The sequence below is a fragment of the Blennius ocellaris genome, assembly GCF_963422515.1.
Source record: "Blennius ocellaris genome assembly, chromosome: 8".
Classification (NCBI taxonomy): domain Eukaryota; kingdom Metazoa; phylum Chordata; class Actinopteri; order Blenniiformes; family Blenniidae; genus Blennius; species Blennius ocellaris.
Genome location: NC_137657.1, coordinates 10,836,464 through 10,854,765, shown reverse-complemented (window position 1 = coordinate 10,854,765; position 18,302 = coordinate 10,836,464). Strand labels below are relative to the sequence as shown.

Sequence of the window (18,302 nt, the reverse complement as noted above, 5' to 3'; positions counted from 1 at the left end):
GATAAATAACATCGATATTTCATGTATGTTTAGTGTTATTGTAACATTAATTGTAAATGGTCATTATGAGATCATGACGTAAATTCCCAAGATGTTACACCTAAATGAAATTAATTTTTGACATCAGTCAATGTGTTTTTGTCTTTTTGAGAAAAATTCAACTCAAGTTTTTTTTTTTTTTTACACACGGTTGTCTCATTTATGCTGAAGTTTCTCAGCTGCACTGAGAAAAAGTACGGACACTTTATTTGCAGTCAATTTTAGTGCGAGACTCAGAAAGACAGTTTGCATACCAAAGTTTTTTTTTTATTATTATTTTTTGCTCTTTGAAAGTAAACAAATCAGACTAGAAAAAAAAACAACAACATTTCACTAACAAGGTGTTTAAACATTTAAATGCTTTGAAAAGTCTGATCATAATAAATAAAGTGTGTACATGAGAGATTAGGGTCAGCCATTTTCAACAGCACAGTCATGTATACATCTTGAATTAAAATTTAACCATCACAAGATGGATTCATGAGTATTTAACCAGTTTAACACTGAATACACACAACACGTATCCACTACATCCGATATCTGCAGGCCTAAAATCCAATGTTAAACTTGAGCGGATGAATCTGAACATCTGTCATCGGACCCATTTCAAAACTTCCAGTGTTTTTAGAATGACCGTCACGGGAACGGAAACAGCAGGTTGGAACCCGACTCTCTGAACTGGTCTGAGCTGTACGAATGAATGAACAGTAACATGCTCCTGAAAAATGGCTGACAATAATCAACACGTGTGCTTGAGGAAATGTATCATCAGGCTTTACAGTAGTCCAATGATTCTCGATAAAACAGTGGGGTAAAAGAAAAAAAACGTCACTCAGGTTAACAAGTCAGTAGGATAAAAAAAAAAAAAAAAAACCTGAAACTAAACGTTTGTCACGCCGTGCATCAACCATCAGCAAGACCTGGTCACAGTAGGATTAGGTTTTAACAGAGTCCAAAGGTCCGCAGCAGTGGAACGGTCAAGACGGGGACGTTTCTCAACCGTAAAGAAGCATCTCAGTCACCAGCCTCACAAACCGAGAATCTAATCCAGACGGATGTCGAGAGCGTCCTCCACGTCCCCGCTGAACCAGAAGACTGAGCAGCATCGATACAGAAGGTGCAGCTTTTAGATACTAAATTATTATTGACGTGAAACATGTCAATTACATGGCATTATATAAAATATAAACGTGACAGAACTTTATTCTGACATTTTGTGAACCGATTGTTGAGACTAACTAATATTCTCCCACATTCAGATTTACATTTGTTTGATTGGAGTGACTAGTCATTTTTTGTCATCCTAAAGCAATTTTACACACACGCACACCTATTAAATAAAAAAAAACAACAACTTCAACAACATAAAAAAATGTTTAATTCTCTGTACTTACGAAGAAATATCATGCGAGTCAGGTCATTATTTAAAACAAGCGAGTAAAAGTGAAACTTTATCTAATGGCATCGTTGTGAACTGCCTTTTATTTAATCCGTTTTTGTGTGATTTTGATGGGTTTTTTTTATCCTCATAGTTCAACAAGAGAATATCAGTAGGAGTTGACGAGTTGTAACTTGAACAAAACTACAGATGAGGCCACCACACTGGTGTTTGTGTCCTCCACATGTTAGGAAAGTCTCTTTACTCAAGCAATGTAACTTGTGTGTGCATAAATTCATACTTTTGAGTCTGTAATGAGATTTGTGGGTGTATATCTGGATTTCTTCAACAGATTAGTATGCACGATGCAGAATTTGTCAGTAATACAATCTGTGCACGTAATATAATCTGTGTGGATGCGCGTGATGAGATTCGTGCTCACCTTTATTGACCCGTCAATGACAAAGATTTGTCTGAAATGCCAGTTTTTGTGTTTCTTTTTTTTGCTCTCAGTTTAACTGTCGTTTTCAAACCACGGCAGTATTAAGCTTCAAATCCCGGTGCTCTGAAGACTAACGCTGTGATACACCGTGCAGATTAAACAGCAAACAGGACGACGAGAGGCAGCCGGCGATGAGAGCGCGGATAAACAAGTTGAACAGTGTTGCAGAAAAGCAATAAAATCCACTTTGAATATTCAAAGAGTGGAGGTGTGAATGCCGACAGACATTTACATGCCCTCGTGGGCACACAGTAATCTCATTATTCACACATCAATGTGCATTCACAAGTCAACACACTATCCCCGCGATGAGAGCTCGATAAAGAGCCTCCTGCTGCAGTCTGATACCAAACTGAACAACCGTTTTGATGCTTTATTCACAATTGAGAAACCTCCGAAGCGTCCACTGAGGGCACGATGGCTCTCATGTCGTCTCTCAGTTTTACTAGTGAAGAAAATAAATGCAGCGTTAAATCCTGAGTGTCAAAGGGCAAAGGCTCATGTTGAAAGGTGAGAATCGTCGTTAACTATGTTACATTGCATTCACGGAGCAACAATCTTTGGATAAAATCAGTGCAAAATTCACACTTCGATGATTTTTTTTCTTCTTTCTAGATCACCCACATTTTTTTCTCATGATTAGGTATTTTTCCCTGCATTCCTAGCACTGATGAACGCCATACCGTGAGTTCGGAAGTGTGTGTTGAGATCGGTTACCTTTTCAAAGTGTTTGCCACACACCTTACAGCCCAGGGCTCCCTCCTCCTCGCTCCCCTGGCTGGCGGAGGCCTGGCTGAACGGCGACGTCGGCGCCGACCCGTTCACCGAGCTCTTGTCTTTGTGGACCCTGCTGTTGCCGGGCGAGTGTGGCTGGCTGTCGGGCATTCCGCCTTTCACTTTGTGTGTGATGAAACGGTGGCGCGAGAGGGAGGAGGAGGACGCGAAGCAGGCGCCGCACTGGAGGCACTGCAGGGCGGCGCCCTCCGCGCCCCGGTGCTGGCCGATGTGCTCCAGGAAGGCGGCCTGCTCCTCCGTGGTGAAACCGCAGGGGGCGCAGCGGAAGCCCGAGTCGGGAGGAGGAAAGGGGGCAGAGGAGCGCTGCTTCTTCGCTGAGCCCTTCTCTGTGGAATCCTCATCCAGCTTCTTCTTCCCGGCTTCTCGCCGCTTCTTGCGGCAAGTCCCCGCGCCGCCGTCCTGCTCCGATGAGGTCTCCGCCTCGTCTTTGACTCCCTGTCGACACCCAAGCATCAAGACAACATACTCGCTTTTTAAATTCAACAAATAATGCAAACGGTTACACAAATTGCATCAACCTCAGCCAGTGACGTCAACCTTCACAGTTTCGGATTCCGCTGCAGGGTCACCAAGATAGAAATGTATTAATGCTAAATACTGTAGAGGCAGTAAAGGGATTTGTAGAGGAACATGTACAAGATGGATACCGACGGCTATTAAACGACGGCTACTAGAATATGATGGGACACGCAGCAGAAACAAAGATCACAGCAACGCCACCGACACTCCAGTATAAATACTTTTACCGAATCCCACAGAGATAATAACCTGGACCACATTCATATCCTGAATGCACAGGTAGCATATACTGTTTGTTGATGCAGACTGCATCCAGATGTGTATCACAGTGACCGAGGTTATAAACCTGTGAGACCCATAAAAGCTTGAGAGGCAGGAGCTTTAAACTAAACCCCCTCAAACGACATTATGGCAAGTAAAACGGATGAAGGTTCCCGAGAAGAGGACACAAAACACAAGTTGCCTAAACCGAGGCTCCTACGGTCATTAACAACTTCAGAGCTTTGTAACCGAGAGGAGAGGCTCACCTGCACGGCGTCGTGGCTCTCAGCCTCCGCGGTGTGTCTCAGCAGAATGTGTCTCTCCAGCATCGCTCTGCTGCTGAACGTTTTCTTGTCCTCGGTGCAAAACCTAGACACACGGAGGTACTTTGTATTTGGGATCAAAGTAACATAGCCGCATAGCCGCAGTTGCTCCAATTGACATCAAATCTTCGGAAAACCTCCAAAATCCAGACAATAAACCAGAAAAATACTCACTGACAGTGAAAACCCTGACTTATGTCTGTGTGTTTGTCTCTTATGTGACGCATCATGTTGGAGTTGTTGGAGAAGGAGCTTGCACATTTGTTGCAGGGATATTTCTTCAAAATCTGGACAACACAAAAAACATGCATGCTCATCTGAAAGTTTGAAAAAAGAAAAAAATGTTTAATGTAGTTTACATATAAATCTGAGAACTTTCGAACCTGGTCATGCTTTTCCCGCATGTGGCTAACGTAGTCTTCTCTGGCTCTAAACCGTGAGTGGCAAGACTGACATGTCCACCCAGAGGGTGCAGCAAACTTTACGGACTTCTCTTTCTCCAGGCTCTCTTCGTTCGTCGATTCTTCGTCGGAGCTCTCGGTTTTCACGGCAGCTGGAGGTGAAGGCGGCTTCGGAGGGGCAGTCCGGTGAATCTGAGAAGTCGTGAGAGTAAACGACGGTCAAACGGCGACACAGACGTGTACAAATAAGACTTACTGGACACTAATTGAGCTGCTTTAGGAGAGGAAACAGAAAGAAAAAAAAACAATACATACCTTGGAATGTTCCAGCAGGGAATTCCTCTGAGAAAACAGCTTGGAGCACTCAGGACACTTGAACACGTGCACCTTCTGATTGACGAGATGAGAGTCAAAGTGGACGTGCAGCAGGGGCTTGTGTGTAAAAACCGTGTCACACATGACACATTTATAAATCAACCTATGGAGGGAGGGAAAAGAAGGGTTTGATTAGTTGAAGACAAAGCATCGTGCTCTCGTGAGTGCAAACGACCAGTGTTGCACATACAGAGTCTGTTTCTCGGTGAGGTTCGGATGCTGGGCGTTGATGTGATTCTGGATGCTGGGGGCAGATTTGAAAGCCATGGGGCAGCTGGGGCACTTGTGGAACAAGTCGCAGTGAGCCTGTTGAATGTGAGACTTCACAGAGTTCAGTCCTCCGAACACCACCAGGCAGCTGGAGCATCTGGAGGATAGACACAGATTATTTTAACCGATGAAAGGAGCAAAGGCGACTGCGTCGACAGCAGGGGTCGCTTTAGGCTGTACGGCCACGCGGGAAGACGTCGCACCTGTAGCCAATGCGTCGGGAGAAGTGCAAACAGTCGTCAGATAAATGTGTCTGGAACACCGGCTGCTTGAAGGTGCCGCCGCACTCTGGGCAGACGTGTGGAGCGCAGACCTGGTGGATGCGCTGGTGAGCTGCTGCGCTGCAGCTGTTGGGGAGCAGCATGGGAGGATAACACTCTGTACACGACTGGAAGAGGAGAAGAGGAGCGATGACAAGGAATTAACTTTGGGTTTTTCCCCCCCTCCTACAGTGATTCTGGATGTCAGGTGGAAAAACACACGCACGCAACTTACACTGCTCTGTGCCGCTTTGATTTCTTGAAAATGCTCAGACACCTCCTCCTTGCTGCTGAAATGAAGCTGACACTCGGGACATTTGTTCTTGTTGTATTGCACCGCCTCCGATTTCTTAATAGGTGCAACTTGATTGCCCTGGCCCACTGGTTTTAGGTTGGCCTGGCCTGAGGAGCCTGGAAATATTTTTAAATATTAGAAAAGAAAGGAAAAATGACATGGTGCAATCATTATTTAACCAACTGACCCCTCACAGCAAAACTGTAGAATGTGTAAGGGTTTCAATTTGTGGAGCAACTAGATTATCAGAGTAATTTTGCCACCAGCCGAATGTAATGTGCTTTGCCAGACAGTGACAGTTAATAGTTTAATGTCTATCTGCATGTATTAATCATTAATCGGTTATTTCATGTCTGCTTAAGTTGTGACAAGAGTCACAATGTGAGCGGGAGACAAAAGACAATAAACAGGACATGGCTCAGTGGAAATGGATGCCATGTCAGATAAAAATTTAATCGTTGTTAAATAAGGGGAATCCCAGGACTGAAACTGAAAATGTAGCGTTTACCATATTTGTGGAGTGCATGGAAACACACCAGATCAAACCACTACACTGATTTGATTACTCCCAGTAATCAAATGTTCCCTGTGAGGGAGCTGGACAGCATCACTCTCACTGAGGCGTATCGGCCCTGCCATAAGGTGACTGAAAGTTGGACTAAAACAGAGTGCACATAATTCACAGAACAGGATGAGTAGGGGCATGATTGTGAACATGCATACAAAGTAATCCAACTGGAAGCAGACAAAGGCATCCAGAAGCAGCATCGACTCACCGGAGGCTGCTGCTGCTGGCTCCTGCTGGCTGATCATCTGCTCCACAGGGACCGGCTTCATGACCAGATGTGAGCACTGCATGATCAGCCCTTTTTCCTTGTGCTCTCTGGCATGTAAAAGCAGGCTGCACTTATTGAAAAAGGCCAGGCGTTTGGTGCAGTGGTTGCAGGTCACTTCGATTCTCAACGAGCGCCGATCGTAGTGCTGGGCCAAACTCCGCTCCAGGGCGAAGGCGTCGCCGCACTCCAAGCAACGGTAACCCTGCAGGGGAAGCGGACGGGCTTTGTCTCAGATATGGACAGAGAATTGGGACACCGAATGATAAATAATAGCGTTGCTGCAGAGCCTGACAAGAAGCCATCAAACAAACAAAACACAGGTAGTGAATGGACAGAACGGTTACTTTTAGCCTTCAACTAAATCCACGACTTGTTTCCGCGAGAAAGGCAGGAGCAGTTTACCTGTGCAGGCAGAGGAATGCCCCACTCGGCTGGAAGAGGGACGCTCAGGTCAGGTTTATAACTGGGCAACAGGTTCTTGTTGTTGAGGATTTTGTTGAAGGCTTCTACCAGGTTGGTCTGACTCTTGGATATGATGGCCCCAGTGTTGTTGACTATGGACGCTGGCCTGCTGTTGGTCTGCGGAGGGAGCAGAGGGAAAGGCGCAGGCAGGGTCATTCCACTGTTGAGAGTTTTCTGCCCCAGGCTCCGCAGGCTGACGGCCCCTCTGCTGGAGGAGACAGAGGGCAGGGTGGTGCTCTTTGTGATGTTCACGGCTGTCGGGGAAACCTTTGGTTTTCTTTCCGCCGAGGTTCTCTCCTTGACGGCATTTTGAAGCGTCGCCGCACAGGCGTCCTGGAGCAAAGCTACTGCCGACTGCTGCACCAACTCCTTTTTGGCTCTTGCGTTACGACTTCTCGGCGAACGTTTCGAACCGTCCACACTTTTGGAAGTGGCTCTTCCGCCTCTTTTAGATGCGCCGCCCCTCCTCGAGCCGTTGCTCGTCGGCACTTTGATTCTCACTTTGATCGGGTGCAACGGAGTTGAACCCGCGTTGGCGACATCGGTGGACGCAGCGTCTTCCGAGTCAGCGTCACAGTTCAGCTCGTTTAAATTTTCTCCATCTTCAGACACCTTTTCACTCGACTCGACGCCACCTGGATGACCTCCCTGGCTGGTTTCCATCGGCTCCTCCTGTTGATCGACTTCTTTGCAGTTCACATTTTCACCTGGTGTTTGGTCCGAGGCGGAGCAGCTGCTTCTACTGGTGACAATAAGACCCGTCTCATAGGGCGGGGGGCTTTCTGGTGAGTCTCTCTCTTCAATTATACGGTCCGGATATTCATCCTCCTGGACCGGAGCAGAGTGTGTACTGACAGAAGGGAGATGCTCTGGGGAGCTTTGTGTCTCACCAGCTGAGAGGGGAGACTTACTGGAGGCTGGTGGACCATCATCCTGATGGCTGCTTTTAGATATTACAGGGGCCATGGAAAAAGTAAGTTTCGGAGGAGGAGGAGGGGGAGGAGGAGGAGGACTGGAAGTGGTGCAAGGAGACACACGGAGATCAGAGTGTAATTTACCTCTGCGTTTGAATGTGGGTGGCGAGGATTCAGGGCTTTCCTGGATCACCAGTGGCCCTTCTAAATCTGTGTCCGAGTCGTCATCTGTGTCCACCAGTTTGTTAGTTTCTGTGATTTTGTTTTGAGGAAGAGGGGATGATGGATTACTCTGCAAATGGGGTTCATCCTTACGAGGAGAGGAGGTGCGGGAGCTGACAGGCGGTGGGGAAGAAGGAGGTGGCGAGGTAGACCCAGCAGTGCTCAACGGCTCGGGGTAGAGGAGGGGCCTGAAACTATTTATGACATCTGCTGTGTGCTGATCGGATCCAGGTTCAGCTCCTGTATGACTTTCATCCGGTTTGTCATTCAGCACTGGCCTCAAAGGTAAAGACCTGGACCAGCACTCTGTGCTGGACTGCTGCTGATGACTGGCAACAGGTTCCTCAATGCCATTGGAAAGCTGTGGCTCCAATCCAGCGGCAGAAGACAGTTTGGGAGTAATCTGTGCGGTGAGGTCATCCAACTTGACCCTGACCCGAGAGACTACGGCACTGCTGGCAGGATTGTCTGCTTTATCCCTGACAGATTTGTCCTCCTCTTCAACAGACTCTGATCGCACTGTGTTCTTCACAATAACGCTGACAACAGGCGGTTCACTGTGCGGGGCAGCGGGGGGAAAGCCGGGTGGAGAGCCGCTCCGTCGCCGACCAACATTAGTCCCCAATTGATCCCGTTCTTCCTCAGGACCTGACTGAATAGCTTCTTTGGCATCAATGTCAGGACTGTCGAATGCTGCCAGCAGATCGTCAAAGTCGGGGGTCTTCATGTCCCCCATGGCCAGTAGTAGGCCGGACACATACACTGGCAGTGGACTATGGATGACAAAGAACCAAGTCAATTTTTATGTTGAAAACAAAGCACACCATTAAAGAAGACATTCAACATCCTTCATTGTCAGCATTTAAAAAAAAATCACTGTATCACTGTTAAATCGTTTCTGTAAATGTATACATGTGTGAATTGATAACCATAAAAACTAAGAGCTTGTAAATGAGTTGACACTAATAGCAACAACCTACCAAAGGAATTGGAAAACACAAATATACAAGCGAATAATAGAACATTTTAAGTCCATAGCAGGGATCGACTGTTAGTTACCAAAGAAAAATGTGGCGTGAAAAATGATAACCATTTTACAGACGTGCACAACAACAAACAGGAAGAAAGATTAGCGTAATAACGGTGAACAGTCATTTTACAATTTGAGTTCGACTCTGAGCTGGGGGACTTTTTGTATGAGGTTTGCATATTCCTCCTGTGTAGGATTCCTTTTGGGTGCAGCGTGCAGACATGTGGGGTGAGAGAATCGTGGAAGGGAAGAATAAATGTCCACCAAAATGCTTAATTCCTAAACATGTGAAACAAAAAAGCAAAACAAAAAAACAGTTTGCATGAGTAAATGCTCTTTATTTGGCGTTCTGGGGAATGACAGGCGTGTTTGAGAAAACACGGAAAGTTTGAAAAGTTTGCTGTGAAACTTAATTGACGTTGCAACAAGTGGGCGCTGCTGCTGCTAACAGCTAGCCACGTTAGCACCTCGCTGCTAACCGGCCTCGAAAAGCTGAAATCGAAATAAGCCAAAATGTACAGTCACATCGACATTACACCCGCAGCAAAGGCAGTCCAAACACATCGTGTTTAATGCATGCTGTGTTGGTGGAACGTGGAGAAAGCGTTATTAATCTTCGTACCTGATGCAGAGAAGTTGTCGAAGTTGGTTCCTGACTTTCTCGTCCGTCGCAGATGATTTACGTCACTAGTTTGTGCGACGGAGAGCCTACCGCATGTTTACATACTCAAAACTACCCGAAGCTCCATTCTGTCAAAATTCTGCTTAAAACACCCACTGCTCTCTGTGATCGTCTTCAATCACAAAGAAGCTTCAGAATTAAGAAGCAAAGGGCTTTAATCAAACTTTCTTTTGACACATTTTACAAAAATAAACCCAGTACACAGTTCCAAGTAACTTTATAATTCATGTGGCCATAACACCAACCTGGGCGTATACATTTTTATGGAGATATATCCAATCAAACATATAACCACAATGAAATAGTTCACTGTTAACTTAAAACCTAGCAAAATACAGAATAATTAAGGGTTACAGTTCAGACTGAAGAGAAAAAGGGTATTTCATTAATTTGTAGTAAAGTTCTGTTCTTTACATTTAGTTTTTTGATGTTTTAGATTTGTTTGCAAGTTGCACATATTCTAGGTTAATTATAGAATTTATAGGACAGGCATAATGAAGCCACTGGCATCTGTTTATTCATTTTCTTGATCATTTAATGTGTTTGTATTGTCCAAGCATTGATATATAAACCATTCATTCACTCAAATAAATTAATCGAATAAAGCACGTCCTTATATTCTACAGATTTATTGAGGAAATCTGCCCGCGTCATTTTGCCGTTACGATACAAATTATTCAAAATCAAGCCTGTGTGCTTGACACACAAAAAAGTGAGAATCATAACAGGCCCCAAACACCATAGAAGGCAAATGTTTACAGTTTGCACAGCTACATCAATGAAGTAAAAAAACACAAAAAAACAAAATCAACCCTGTAATGGGGATAGAGATTTTGTGACAGTGAATAACACATGCAGTGCAATTCTCTGGTCTTTCGGTTTATCTTGCAGTATCCTAAACTCTGCTCTTCATTTCTTTTTCTCCTCGTCCTTCTTGGCATCTGGTTTGGAGCCCGTCTGGGAAGCCAGAGAGCCCATGGCATTACGAATGGCCTCATTGTTGGGGTCGACTCCAGGAAGGTTTTCTAAAACACTCTGAAGGAACTCTGGATCTTGCATGACATCGTAGTCTTCTTCATCCTAAACACAGGGAAGTTAAATTATCCGATTAATCTTTCCATTGTTTCCGAAAAATAAAATATTTAGATTTGATGCAGTAACAGGACGTTTACCTTAGCCTCACTGGAGTCAGCACCTGTGTCCATGTCCTCAGCGCCAAACTCTGCAGACAGAGAGAAATATTCCTCGTGAAGAGCAAGTCTTGGCTGAAAAATGCACATCCAGTGAACTCCAAAAACCTGATCTTGAAAAAGTGTGTTACAGGATATTTCCTTTTTTAAACCAAAGATTATTCAAAGGTTCACTGTCAGATTTACGCCCGTTTCAAAAAGTCACTAAGGTGTCAGTCATCTCGGTCGTAAACATGCTCTACAGACAGGAAACAACTGTAGCAGATAACACAAATGCTATAATTCCAAGCTGATGTTTTCCAAGATATGCAAGTAAAGACTGACTAAATTAGCTTCACATACAAGTACCGTAACGTAAAGACATTTTTATTAACAGCTGACTTCACTGCAATATTGGTGACTATAAATTTGAGTTTCCTTCAAATCCACACTTTGTGAAAATAGAAACTACTTCATGGTCATTTGTGAATACCTCGTCGATATGTGTGCGAAAAGCAGGATTAATACAACTAGATGAGAGATATAAGAGCAATCAAAGAAAATAAAAGGGAAAAAAGGCAAATAGTGACTGAGCAGCATAAATTTCACTTAAAATCATCAAAAAATCAATGTCTGAACCTGCTCCTGATCCCTGCATGGACATCTGCAGAGCATAGGCAATCTGTTCATCCTCTGTCATACGGCTGAAGTCTGGAAGAGCCGGTGTGACCGACTCTGTATGTGGAACAGACATCTTCAAAAGGGCATCCTCAGACTCTGTGGCAGGGAAAAAAATAAATATACATCTATAAATATATGATGTCGACACAAAGCAACCCATCATGCTAAATAAACAAACTTTGCGGGGATCTTTTTACCATCTGCAACAGGGGAGGGAATGCCGGCTTCAGCAGCTGACGCAACAGCAGCTCTGCGAGCTTCATCCTCCTGCCGCTGCCTCTGCTCCTCCATCGACACACGCAGAGCCTCAAGACAAGAACAAACATCAAAGATTAGAATTAAGCTGTGCTTAAAAAAACAAACATTTATCCTATAATTAGTGGATAAAAATAGCAGAGAAAGAGCAGAACTGGTCCAGATATTGACAGTTCAATGCAATTCCACAGAGGTATCAGGTGAAGAAAGAACACAATCAAAACACATTACAATGATCTATTTCTAATAATTTATATAGAACCATGAGCCAACTGTTGACCCTAATAGATGTGGTTGTGAGCGTGTGTTACTGTACTGGAGATCCTCCTTTCTTTCTGAGCCCCGTCTTACCAAGGCCAGCTCTGGATCTGCACTTGGATCCACTCCAAACTCGAAGTCACTGGCGCCCAGGCCCAGCACTGCCCCGCCCTCCCCGGCCAGGATGGGTGACGACAGCAGAGCGTCAGCCAGACTTGGTCCTGGAGGAACAGTGACCAGGTGGGAACCTGCGCCTTCTTTCCCATTGAGTGTGTTAATGAAGGCTGTCAGCTTCTCTGTGTTTGACTCCTGAAGATGACAACCACAACCAGAGTCTGCCTGAGATCGAGACAAAACCATACGCAGAGTACAAACATCGCCAATAGACATTCACTGGGTCTGAAACGTCCGTGTAAAGATACCTCCTCTCCGAAGTTAATGACGTCCACGTTGACCTTTTCTTTCTTCAAACGCTTTGCCATTTTGACCAGCTGCAAGAAAATAAGATGACTTTATTTATACAAATGTATATCTGCATCAACCCCAGAGACATATTTTAACAATAAAAATGAAATTAAAACGTGACTTTTTGTATGAGCTGGAGAAATAAAATGTCTTCCCTGCAGTGTGACCCAGATGTTTCAGCACAGAAAATAAGGTCAACTGAGTCAACTGTGCTGACTCCACATTTTGATTATTTACATACAAATATTGCAAAAGCTCAAGTTGAAATTGCATTTGAGAAAGTGGCTACAGATTACATTGATAGTACAAAATACATTTGACTGTATATTTCTACTGTCACTTCATGTTTGCTGAGAAAGCGGTCAAATAAAACTTGGAAGGTTTTTCTTTTTCTTCCTTATACTGTATCTCACAACAGAGTGTTACATCAATCCACAATCGTCAAAACTGTGCTCACCTCCTTCTCGTTGTCCTCCACTGGGCTGCCAACAAACGCAATTATGCGCATCTTGTGGTTTTTCCCCTGTCTGTGCTTCAGTGCTAACTACAAAGAGGAGACAAAAACAGACCAGAGGAATTATTAAATTGTTTTTATGCTTGTTTTTTTTTTGTATATGTGAGAAGACAATCAAGGGCACTAAACACAGGATTTGCTTACCACAGACATTCTATCAAAATAAAATAAAAACGGAATCATTCACATAAAGGATTACTAAATTACACATCAGTCAGCCACGAGTAGTTGTATAATGTTTTCTCACGGAGACTCATCTTAACCTAGTTAAGGTTAATATTACTGGTTAAAGCCGCTATTCCCAGTTATGAAAAATAAGTAAATAAACATTAGTTTTGTAGCATGTTTTAATGGTTCAGTGATCTCTGTTCATTTTAAATGAATTGCCTCGTTCCCCCACTTGCTCAGATTCACAAACAATGGCTGCCATGCAAGGTAACATGTTTGCAGACCAATGGGAACAACCTGAGGTTCCGTGTCTTCAGAGACTTACATGTGCCACCCTGATGCCGGTGCAGAAGCTAATGTTTCCTCGAGGCTGCACAGCATGCAGCTTGGACAGTATCCTCCCGGTGTCAGGAGTCAGTGTGGTCAGCACCTCGCAGTTGCTACAAGAATCACATGCATATTTTTTTTTTTTATTATATAATGATCATATTTCAAATATCAATACATTAACTGAAGGGCTAGTCACTTACTTGGCCATGGTAATGAGGCCAACGTTATTCTCAGGGTTGCTTCGGGTCTTGGAGTGGCAAACGATATTGACAGCATCCTGCTGGGCCTGAAGTCTGGTGGGTAAGAAGTCTCCATTTCGCATGTACTCACTGTTATCCACACTATGAGGAAAAGAGCAGCAGTGTAAATACATGCTAGTTCTTGGGAAATTATTGTAAATGTTAAACCAAAAATATACACATCATTGTTTAGTAGAGGAAATTGTCAGAGAGAAGCCAATTAATAATAAATGATTGATTATTTATCGAGTTAACAACAATAGCAGTTTTGTAAATGTGACTCACCATTTAGGAGAAAACTTTATGACACTTACAATGCCAATGAATTATTACTCCAAAAATGTTTTATTTAAACAATAGTTAGCGCCAACTACAAACACAACACAACACAGCACATGTTTTCATTATACGTAAGGTTTTTGTTATTGAAACAGATGATGGTTCATCAAAAAACATTTGGGGGGAGAGTTGAACAGGATGAAGCGGTAAAGAATATGGATGGACTGAGGTTTGATTAAATGTACTGTTATCACATAAGTCGATTTGTCAAAACATACGAATTTGAAGCTTAAATTGTAAATATTAGGTTTGGATGATAAGTATCTTTGCATATGACAATGTATTCAACGACAAAATGTAAAAAAAGTAGAAAAACACGTCCCTTTGAAGAAGATCGATGACTTGAAGGTGTTTGCCCAATGCATGCAACATTTTAATATAGAATTTGTTCACAATAAACGGTGTTGTGAAGAGAACCTCTGAAAGATCTTCCAGCAAAACACAATGACAGCAGGCTCAGGTTCTGTTAGCTAGCTGATGCTAACACGTTATAAAGCTGTTATTATTTGCTCACTTAACTAACAGATTTGGCCTCAGGGGAATAAAAAGCAAGGCAACACGGCTTAAAGTCATGTTCAATCATAAAAGTCGTTAAATAGCCCCACTGTGTCTAAAAATGTTCGGAACAGAGCACGTTAGCTTTCTAGCTCCTTCTGGCTAACGGCAGGTTAGACAGTGACTCAGGGAGAAGCTCCAAAACGTGACCGAAACAACGCTAACAACCGCACCATGTTGCTCCCGAGAGCAGTAGCAGAAGCATATTTTGTTTACTGAACGGACCGCTCAGTGTGAACAAGACGAACGAGTGGCTATTCAACTTTAAACACATTTAAAGTTCCTTACCAGACCATAGTACTTTCAAGCCCCATCTTGAAGTCGGTAGGTTTCTACGTCATCACTGAGGCTTTGTGGGTAATGAAGTCTTGATCTCTGCTGACAACTGACAACGGCTTTTACTTCTCACCTGTGGAACAAACTTATTATAAATATAGCTTTAAAATCATTTCCCATGATTTGCTCAACCTTTCCAGGGCTTTACTCTGGATAATCTCGTCTCCTTCCCACAGTGAATAAAAGAGCATTATTGTGGGGTTCAGCTTTGAACCAGAGACCTCTATCAATGGACCTAATCATCCTTCTTCTATGCCAATACAAGGTGGGAGTAAGTATATAGTTCAAATGCACATATAAGACAACTAGTGAAGACAGATACAAATTGTTGATCAATAAAAAAGAAATCACCTCGTTTCAACCTCTACCTGTACTATTTAACTTTTCTGTTGTGAAAGAGGCTAAAGTCCTCTCTCAAGGAAACAGATCAATAGTTTGATTGACAAATAAAAGCAGGTTTGACCAAAAGTATCTCTCAGGAGTGTTCACAGCCAGAGTACAAGGTAAAGCTTCTATGTTCATTTCAAAATTGTGCTGAAACTGTAATATTTGCGTATTGGCTTTTTAAATTCAATTTAATGCAATGTATATAACAATATATAAAGTATTGCTTTTATTTTTGTCATTATTGTTATTGGGGAGGGGGAAAATTGTGATGTTTTACTGATACGTAAAGTTATTGTATTATTGAACTGGTTGCTCTTATAGTGACAGAAATTTAAAAAAAAAACAATGTTTTGTCCTCAGATGGAGAAACTGTTAATCCCAGTCATCCTTTTTGCAACATGGGCAAAATCAGAAGGTCTGTGCAGATGAGCCAAAGCTTCAGACATGAATTTACTGAAGTTTAACTGTGAAAAATGTTGTCAAATCGTCAAGTTATATTATCATGCTACTGGAAAACAGTGTTTTCAGGAGGATTAATGTACAGCTTTCATTTTCCACCTCGGCAGATCTGTCGGGCAAAGTGCTCGTCTTCTCTCAAGAGACAGATTATGCTCGTGTGAAACTTTTGACCCCAAGGAGCAATTTTGACTCTGCGACCGTCTGCCTCAAGTAAGCATTGATAAGTGAGAAGCAGAAATCGTCTTCTGTGACTTCCTTCCTTTATCTCACATGCCACTTGTGTTCAGATTCCTCACAGATCTCACCAGGATGTACGGACTCTTCTCTTTGTCCACGCCATCGCACAGCAACGCGTTTCTGCTGTTCAAGCCAGAAGACAGCGACACCATTGAAATGGCCATCACGAGCACAAGTATATACTTTCGGTCATTGTCATTTCCCGTAAACACCTGGCACAACATCTGTGCTACTTGGAACAGCAATAACGGGGTAGCTCAATTGTGGGTGGATGGTAAACCAAGTGTTAGAAGATTCGTTGACACTCGATCCATTACTGGAGATCCCATCACCATGATCGGTCAAGAACAGGACAGTTATGGCGGGGGTTTTGATAAGAAGCAGTCTTTTATTGGTATGATCTCAGACATCCACATGTGGGACCACGTTATTCTTCCTTCCGAGATCAAACGCTTTGCCGGTGGCCAGAACTTTAAACCAGGAAACGTGTTCAACTGGAGAGCTCTGGAATATGAAATCATGGGGAAGGTGTTCGTAGAAGAGGAGACCGCAGTTATATAACAAGATTTCCAATAGTGAAATGTCCTCTGATCCCTGCATGTACTCCAACATCTGTGTAACCTCGCTCATACTCTGTGGAGAGGAATAAATCTATTTGACAAAGCATGTTAAAGATGTATTATTCATTGTCCGCTGGTCACACAGCCGAGAAACAAAACATGACCACAACCAAGATTTAGAAAATATGTTTAATCATTTAAAATCAGAGATGAAAACATCACCACCACATGACTGAAACATGGCAGGAGGGACAGGCAGCACATATTGCATGAAAAGGCATTTCCGTGACTCCTATGTACATATACACAGTTTATTTACACAGTAAAAATATAGGAATTGAAGCATATAGGACAACCAGCAATGTTGGCTCGCAAGCCGAGTGAAACATTCATGTAGAAAAAGCATTTTTTTTTTTTGGGGGGGGGGGGATTATCAACCCAGAATCATCATGGAGATAATATATCTATCATATCACAATCTAAACATGAAATATAAAAAGGTGAAATTGTCAAATAGTCCCCCTTTATAGGCAGCACATGCTATAAAGTCTCAGACATCCTTCTGTCAGTATACGGTTTACTTACAATCATCTAAGTACATAATACAACTTTCCAACCTACAGCAATCGTCCAAAGCAATAAATATACTTCTTAAGAGTTGAAATGTGGCAGATTGTAGTTCATATTGCATGACTTCCAACTTCACTGTAGTGTCTACTGCAGAGGGCACCATAGCACCAGAGGATTGTGATCCACAATCTACGCCGGACCACCGACTAAACACCACAATCCAGGAGTTACAAAATATATAGTCTGGTTATCTAATCAGGAGATAGTTGGAGTGTTTTCTTTGGTGGTATTTTGACTCTCACGCAACCAAATTCAAACTAATTTATTTGAAATGATCAGTATTTCAAGCAACATACCAGACGTTATTACCATCAAGTACAAAAAAAGGTGGTAAACAACAGATCCTATGTGCTACCACACATCAAGTAACTTGAATTTCACAGGAATGTGGAGCTCCATATTAGAAATGTTTCAGGAAATAAAGTAAACCAATTGATTCGCATTGAAAATAAATAAACTGTTATTGGGCCGACTGGTTTTATGTCGGATACAGCTTTGTCAGAGTTGAAATGAATCGGCAAAGAAAATAAAATAAAATACAAACCATCCAGTTCAATAATAAATCCTTTAAAAAAAAACACACACACACACACACACACACAGATCAACCCAGTGTTATTACCACACAGAACACATCAGTCCATGCAGGAGTCGCACCTCCAGGAGTGTCACTATCATGTTAACTTCACCAATTCCTGAGCATTCGCAGGAATCCGTCACCCGTCTACTCTGCTCTTCTCTTTGGCGCCGTGACTTGTTTATAATACAAAAGTCCATAATCCTCATCTGTGCATTGATAAAGTAGGTGTACTTTTTTTTCCTTCTTCGTCATTCTGTACTTGCAGCTCGCATTCCCCCCCCTCTCTCCCTCCCTGGTGCATAATCCACATGTGCTTAAGGACTCAAACAGGAATTCCTAACATGAAATGACAACTTGACCTTTGCTACAGACGTGTGGTAGTGATTCAAATTTCTGTGTCATAAATATTTATCAAGAGGGGTAAAACCATCGCCATCCACCCCAGTGGCTGGTTTAGTGCCATAAACAATAAAATAAACAAAACCTTTTTTGAAAACAAAGCACTTCTTTTTTAATGAACAGCTACATTAAAGCTGAGTAAGACGCCCCAAAAAAAGCTTATACATGTGGTTAGTA

The 18,302-nt window shown here is 42.9% G+C and overlaps 3 protein-coding genes across 3 annotated transcripts; 1 reads left to right on the top strand and 2 right to left on the bottom strand.

The window, feature by feature from the left end:
- Nucleotides 1-327: 327 nt before the first annotated feature.
- On the bottom strand, nucleotides 328-9,540 carry znf687a (zinc finger protein 687a). Its single transcript, XM_080500464.1, has 11 exons — nucleotides 9,505-9,540; nucleotides 6,657-8,625; nucleotides 6,195-6,456; nucleotides 5,359-5,534; nucleotides 5,067-5,251; nucleotides 4,784-4,960; nucleotides 4,534-4,696; nucleotides 4,201-4,410; nucleotides 3,992-4,104; nucleotides 3,761-3,863; nucleotides 328-3,149 (listed from the first exon to the last, which is right to left on the bottom strand). The coding sequence occupies exons 2-11, from the start codon at nucleotides 8,586-8,588 to the stop codon at nucleotides 2,559-2,561; spliced, it is 3,912 nt and encodes a 1,303-aa protein (XP_080356590.1). The 5' UTR covers nucleotides 8,589-8,625; nucleotides 9,505-9,540; the 3' UTR covers nucleotides 328-2,558.
- Nucleotides 9,541-10,177: 637 nt separating this feature from the next.
- On the bottom strand, nucleotides 10,178-14,860 carry LOC308133708 (26S proteasome non-ATPase regulatory subunit 4-like). The gene is made up of 10 exons (XM_080501194.1): nucleotides 14,826-14,860; nucleotides 13,605-13,745; nucleotides 13,400-13,514; nucleotides 12,850-12,936; nucleotides 12,350-12,418; nucleotides 12,021-12,236; nucleotides 11,612-11,720; nucleotides 11,373-11,510; nucleotides 10,737-10,786; nucleotides 10,178-10,644 (listed from the first exon to the last, which is right to left on the bottom strand). The coding sequence occupies exons 1-10, from the start codon at nucleotides 14,849-14,851 to the stop codon at nucleotides 10,474-10,476; spliced, it is 1,122 nt and encodes a 373-aa protein (XP_080357320.1). The 5' UTR covers nucleotides 14,852-14,860; the 3' UTR covers nucleotides 10,178-10,473.
- A 798-nt stretch (nucleotides 14,861-15,658) lies between these two features.
- On the top strand, nucleotides 15,659-16,517 carry LOC308133162 (C-reactive protein-like; the record flags this gene model as incomplete). The annotated part of the gene is made up of 3 exons (XM_080500463.1): nucleotides 15,659-15,675; nucleotides 15,897-15,929; nucleotides 16,007-16,517. The coding sequence occupies 3 exons, from the start codon at nucleotides 15,659-15,661 to the stop codon at nucleotides 16,515-16,517; spliced, it is 561 nt and encodes a 186-aa protein (XP_080356589.1).
- Between the last annotated feature and the right edge of the window lie 1,785 nt (nucleotides 16,518-18,302).